Source organism: Neophocaena asiaeorientalis, unplaced genomic scaffold (assembly GCF_003031525.2).
Source record: "Neophocaena asiaeorientalis asiaeorientalis breed wild unplaced genomic scaffold, Neophocaena_asiaeorientalis_V1.1 scaffold240, whole genome shotgun sequence".
Lineage (NCBI taxonomy): Eukaryota > Metazoa > Chordata > Mammalia > Artiodactyla > Phocoenidae > Neophocaena > Neophocaena asiaeorientalis.
The window spans coordinates 4,896,661-4,902,924 of NW_020185331.1; the positions used below are offsets into that span (position 1 = coordinate 4,896,661).

The window sequence follows — 6,264 nt, forward strand, 5'->3', positions numbered from 1 at the left end:
CTGGGAATAGAGAAGTAGAAGCTTTGTTTTTTAACAGCCCAAATGTTTACAAGGTTTTCTACAATACAATTCAAGGAGGTAAAACTCACTCCATTCGTTACTTGATCTGACAGAGGAAGGCTCTCAATACTTCTTCCTATAACTAACAGTCAAATCCTGCTGACGCTACAGACTTCAGACAACATCCAAAGCAAGTGGATCCTTGGAACTGAAAATCAGCAGTAGGCTGACCCTGAGATGCCATCAAATGAAAACAACAGTAGAAAGAACAGGCCACTGTCTCTTGGCACAATTTTTGAAAAGTCCTAGTTATCACCTTCCCAAAAGTAGACTGTCTTAAGTAATAATAAGGACCATCTGATTACCAAGAACAGCCTATGCATTAGCAACAGTTGAGGAAAAGGCAAGGTGGCTAAAATCAAGGATTTGAGTTCTAGATCCTCGACTTATTGTGACAAGTTAGGCACGTTAATAAACCTAAGCTCCATTTTCTCATCTGTAAAATGGGGAAAAATGTTTTCTTCCTCGGGGTTGCTATGAGACTTAAATCAAGTAAAATCCTTAGCACAGTATCTGGCATATGATAAGGGCTCGATTATTGGTAGCTATATTTCTTTTCCTTTGACATTTTTATCACAGTCAAAGGAAGATCTGTAGGGAAAAAAGAGAGAGAGAAAGAAAAAGAGAAGGAACAACTTACAACCGGACATAATAAACAATTTTGTAATTTCTGGGAAACATCATGTTCAGTGCAGCAGTTGGGGACTGAGTCACTTCATCTCAGAAGACCTGGCCAACCCAGAAGGCCAAGATCTTAATGCTGTGAAAATTTCTATTCTGTCAGACACTGATTTTCCTTAACACTATATACCTGTTGTGGTCATGTTTTAAAACTCAAGGCAATCTACTTTTCATCAGCAAGACAGGATTACACACTCAGTCAGCCTTCACAGAATCACTCTAATAGGGTCCAGCCTTTACTTGATCTAAACCATACTTAACAAGTTTCATTGCTCTTCCCTAGACCTTTTTTTCTTTTTTTGGCCTCCTCTATCTCTTGAGATGAAATTACTAAAATGGAATGCATTATTTGAAGTGAGCAAGAACTACTTCCATTCCTTAAGTCCAACACCTAATCTCTCTTCTCTGTGTTTAGCTGAACACCAAGCCTCTCTGGTGCTCTCTGCACCTTTCTGGAAAGGTTACAACTTACCCCACTGGTCATGGGATCGATTGTGGTGGTAACTAGAATGTTGTTCTCCCTAGCACACCCTCTTGTATTTTGCATGAAACTTCACCAGCTTTTGGTTTTGCTATGTTCATCTGGAATTCCTCATGCTCCTATCAAAAACCTTCCTGTTCCATGGTCACCAGGTTTCCTTAATGGTTTCTGGTGATTGACTTATATCAAAAGCTGCAAAGCCCAGATAAATTATGCCTACAAGCTTGCCCTCGCCTACTGTATTAATTCTTCTGGGGTTTCTGACAGACTAGAGATGCATTACCCCACTCAAGAAATATGATTTTCTCCAGTTCCTTGGCTATGTCCAATTTTTCAGGCTGACATTTCAGAAAGTCTTACTGGGCTGAACCAGGGCTCAGTTCACATTTAGAGAAGCCAAGCCATTGCCTCAGAGTGGCCTACATCCAGCAGAATGTTCCAAAAATATTCATTACTGATGATGGCTCTTTCCTTTCACACATAACTCGCTTTAACTACCTTCAGCATTTTTCCTCAGCTATTTTTCCTGCTGTTGTAATAAGGCCCCAGAGGCTATTACACATGACAGAGATCAAAATGGCTACCATGCCTGCCCTTCCAGAGCACCAGCAAAACAGGTGTTGGTGATAAATTACTTATTTATTAGTAGCTCTGTACACCATCTGTCAGTTCCTCCAAGACAATGAAAGCAATCAACTCCTGGGATTTATAACACGTTAACATTGCTCCACATATTCCAGTCCCTCTTTAAGTATTCCTTTCTCACAGCCAGCCTTTCTCTCATATCCCTATGTATAAGAATAAGCTCCATATTTTATGTTACCCATCACTTTTGACCTGGCTAGTAATCATATCAAAAATCACTAAGTGAAGATCCAGAAGCTCAAAAATGAAAACATTCCCTCCAGCTGGCCCATTTCTCATAGTATTGCTACTTATTAAATGAAGAAAGTCAAGTTGCCTCAATGCAGCTCCTGACTTCTGGGTTCAGTGAAGTACTCCTAGTGTCCAGGACCCAGTGCTAAGTGCTCCCTATTCCTACAAAGCAATCCCCAGTGAGGTCCCTGGTCTTCCCTAAGTGGCCCCCTTCTTTTTCTGTGTATTCTACCTTTTGAGGGGAATTAAGTAGATGCACCAATCCAAGTATAAGTCTCTGAGTTCACCTCTTTATCTCAAAACCTATAAATCTATCCCTGACTAATTCAGAGGCAAAAAGAACTCCAGAATTAATATGGATAAGGCTCTGTCTTCAACTCCCATCAAAATCAGAAAGAGCCTCCAAACCAACAGTTGATATTTATACAAGTGGATCGATTGCATTGCAGAAATCCAATATATAAGTCCAATATTTCAAAATAGATGCATTAGGTCAGTGGTTCCCAATCCTGGCTGATCATCACGTTCAAAAGGAGATATTAAAAAAAAAAGAAAGATATCTAGGTCTCACCCCCTAAGAGATTCTGATTTGGTGTGTAAAGAGTAAGGCCCAGGGACTTCCCTGGCGGTCCAGTTGTTAAGACTCTGTGCTTCCACTGCAGGGAGCATGGGTTCGACCCCTGGTCAGGGACCTAAGATCCCACATGCCACACAGCACAGACAAATAAGTAAATAAATAAATAAAATAAAGAGTAAGGCCCAGAAATATCTTCTTTTTAAAAAGTAACTACTGAGGGACTTCCCTTGGTGGCGCAGTGGCTGGCTGCCTGCCTGCCAATGCAGGGGACACGAGTTCGATCCCTAGTCTGGGAAGATCCCACATGCTGCGGAGCAACTAAGCCCACAAGCCACGACTACTGAAGCCCGCGAGCCACAACTACTGAAGCCTGCACACCTAGAGCTCATGCTCCACAGCAAGAGAAGCCACCGCAACAAAGAGTAGCCCCTGTACACCGCAACTAGAAAAGCCTGCACGTCACAATGAAGATCCCGTGTGCCGCAACTAAGACATAACGCAGCCAAATAAATAAATAAATTTTTTTTAAAAGATAACTAGGTGATTCTAATGATAAGCTGGGTTTGGGAACCATTACATTAAGAGAGATTTACTCACTTTTTTAGAAGTTACACCACAGGATTCCTTTAAACAGCTATATCCTCTACCGTAGGCATCTAACATAGGACTTCTAGAATTGGTTTATCAAAATTAATCTATAAACCATTTACCAAGAACATGTCTTCTACATTAAGCAAAATCGTCTAGGAGTGGCCACATTTAGGAAGATTGTAGAAAGGTAACAGCTCTCCATTAAGGGACCCACTTACCTCATATTTTCTGTAGTTCACCAGCAAAGCCAAGAGGACTACGGCATCATACCCATGTTCCCTACGACTTGGCGGGTGGGAGAGTATCTGTAACCAGAACCAAAAATGGTGAGAGTGCTTGAGGACGTGGTTTACCCAAAAAAGAAAGAGGTGACAAGGGAACTGACCTACCTGTAAAATTGCTTCAAATATGCTGTTGATCATTACATACTCCAGGATAGTGTTCTGGCTGATGTTATCTGTCACCTGAATATAATAAAAGGCTATTTAAAGTCTATACTAAGACACTCTGATATCTCATGTATATCTCCTCACCTAGTATCTAAGAGAAACAGAAATGTTAAAACATTCTACTAGATACTTAGCAGATCTTAAAGAACTCCCAAAGCCACCTGAGCCTGAATAGACAAGACACTAGAAGGGTAAGAAATTAGCAAATTAAAACTTCCTAAATCTTTGAACTTCTCATTGTTTCTCTCATACCCTCACAAAAGCATTTGCCTAACAGTTTCTTGGGTTTCATTCCGCAGATGCACAGGAAGAACTTTATGATCCAGAAGTCTTCAAGCAGTGGCAGGGAAAGGAAACCACCTGAAGTAAATGAATAACACCCTACCCTCCTCCCACTAGAAGGTACAGGCCAGCTTCCAGCTATAAAATCAAAGTCAGGACAAATAAAAATATTCAGAATCACAAAAACTGTTTCCAAATGAGACCTGATGAAGGGCAAAATCTAACAATCCAGACTGGTACAGGTTAAAAATGTCAGCAGTTGCTCCAAAGAGCAACTTCTAGGAAGCGAAAGCCCATACAAATAACTTCCTTCTACACAAACACAACAGAGTGATGTAATGGCCCAGTAGAGATTTTTTTTCTCTTTTCCTTTCTAACTTTGGGCTCAAGAATTCAAATTTGCCCCTGCTGTCAATTTACACCCTTGACAAAGAAACATATAGGTAAGTTACTTACAGTCACTAAGCAGAGGAGAAGTTTCAGACATAAGCTCTTCAGACTTTCAGAACCTTCTGCACAAAGCAATGAATCCAAACTCTCCATCAAGTTCTGAGAAAGAGAACCATTAAGTATTAAACCATATCAAAGAACATCTCCACCATGTCTTTGTCAAACTCTGGGTTATGTTATGTAGGGTAATGTGAATAAAATAAAATGAAGCAACCATATCATTCCCTTAGGCCTAGGCCTTGCAAGACTAGACATAAAAAAGGAAGACTTCTAACTAAGTCTAGCTATTTTGGGAAAAATGCCTTAGAACAACCGCACAGAAAAATAAAGAATTTACTATTCCAGCAAATGAATGTTTGCAGCCTATCACCCTCATATAAACCTTCAGATTAGAATGAAATTTTTTAAAAGATTAATAACAGTTAAATAATATACAAATTAAAAACAATAAATAATAAACTAAATAAAATTAAATTCTATTAAATAAATTTTAAATAATAAATTAAACAAATGATTAAGTTAAAGGTTAATAATAATGGTTAAACAGCTAGGTATGTTTCATTATTTGATAAGAAAGCATATCACTTGATGCAGGCACACTGAACAAACAACAAAGAGATAACATCACTACTAGCTGTTCACTGGCCATATGCACTATCCAACAAAGCTAGCTCATATCCATCCTGGTCGCTTCTACTAGACAATGTGATTAGAGTTTAACACTTGTACTAACAACCAACTGTTTTATCCAATGTAGTCAAAAGATGAAACCTTTAGATACTACAAGGAAGAAAAAAAGAAATATTTTACATTAAATAAAGGAGGAAAATGAACGGAGAATAAGGAGTTAGCAGGACATCCCTGGTGGTTCAGTGGTAAAGAATCCACCTTACAATGCAGGGGATGCTGGTTCGATCCCTGGTCAGGGAACTAATATCCCATGTGCCATGGGGCAACTAAGCCTGCACGCCACAACTACTGAGCTCTCGCACCTCAGTGAGAGAGCCCACGTGCCGCAAACTACAGAGCCCACGCGCTCTGGAGCCTGCGCACCACAACTAGAGAGAGAAAACCCGCAGGCCACAACTAGAGAGAAGCCTGTGCACCGCAATGAAAGATCCCACATGCTTCAACGAAGATTCCGTATGCTGCAACTAAGACCCAACACAGCCAAAAATAAATTAAATAAATAAATAATAAATAAATAAATCTTAAAAAAAAAGGATTTAGTGTGCTGGAAGGTCAAGTGAAGGTTCAAAATAAGCTACTTCAGGTCAATTCAACAAATATGTAGTAAGAGTCTACTATACGCTAAATATTGTGCTTTCAAAGAAAATAAGAAAAAAATAAGACAATGACCCTTGCTCTCAAGGTGTTTTTAGTCTAACAGGAGAGAAAAACAAATAAACAGTTTAATGGTTACTATGACAGTAATATATATGGAGGAAGGGAATTAGCTCAGAAGTTACCTATTCCAGGACTCCTCAGGGACAGGCTGTATTTTGAAAAATCAGTAGGAATTAATTAAAACTTGAGGAGGAAAGGAATTCTAGACAGGCATTAGCTTGATCAAAGACACTTGAAGAATGAAATGGCCCTGGATATGCAGTTGGAATACAGGCAGTTTGTTATTATAGAAGTATAAAGAGTGAGGCACAGTGATGAGAGATGCAATTTGAGAAATAAATAGAAAGAAGATCATAAAAGTTTTATACAGCTAATGAGGGAGTTTGGTCTTTATCCTTTTAGTGATAGGAAACTAATGAAGGGTTTTTTGTTGTTGTTGTTTTTTTTTTTTTTTTTTTTTTTATGAATGG

General features: G+C 39.1%; 1 protein-coding gene across 5 annotated transcripts in view; it reads right to left on the bottom strand.

The window, feature by feature from the left end:
* The window catches only part of ARMH3 (armadillo like helical domain containing 3), a 172,505-nt gene that overhangs the window by 141,784 nt on the left and 24,457 nt on the right, over positions 1–6,264 (bottom strand). For all 5 annotated transcript variants that reach the window (XM_024735064.1, XM_024735063.1, XM_024735060.1 and 2 more), the window contains 3 exons: positions 4,454–4,546; positions 3,656–3,730; positions 3,485–3,571 (listed from right to left, as the gene is read on the bottom strand). In XM_024735064.1, the coding sequence (XP_024590832.1) occupies positions 3,485–3,571; positions 3,656–3,730; positions 4,454–4,540 (249 nt within the window). In that variant the 5' untranslated portion in view covers positions 4,541–4,546. The remainder of the gene's footprint in view (positions 1–3,484; positions 3,572–3,655; positions 3,731–4,453; positions 4,547–6,264) is intronic.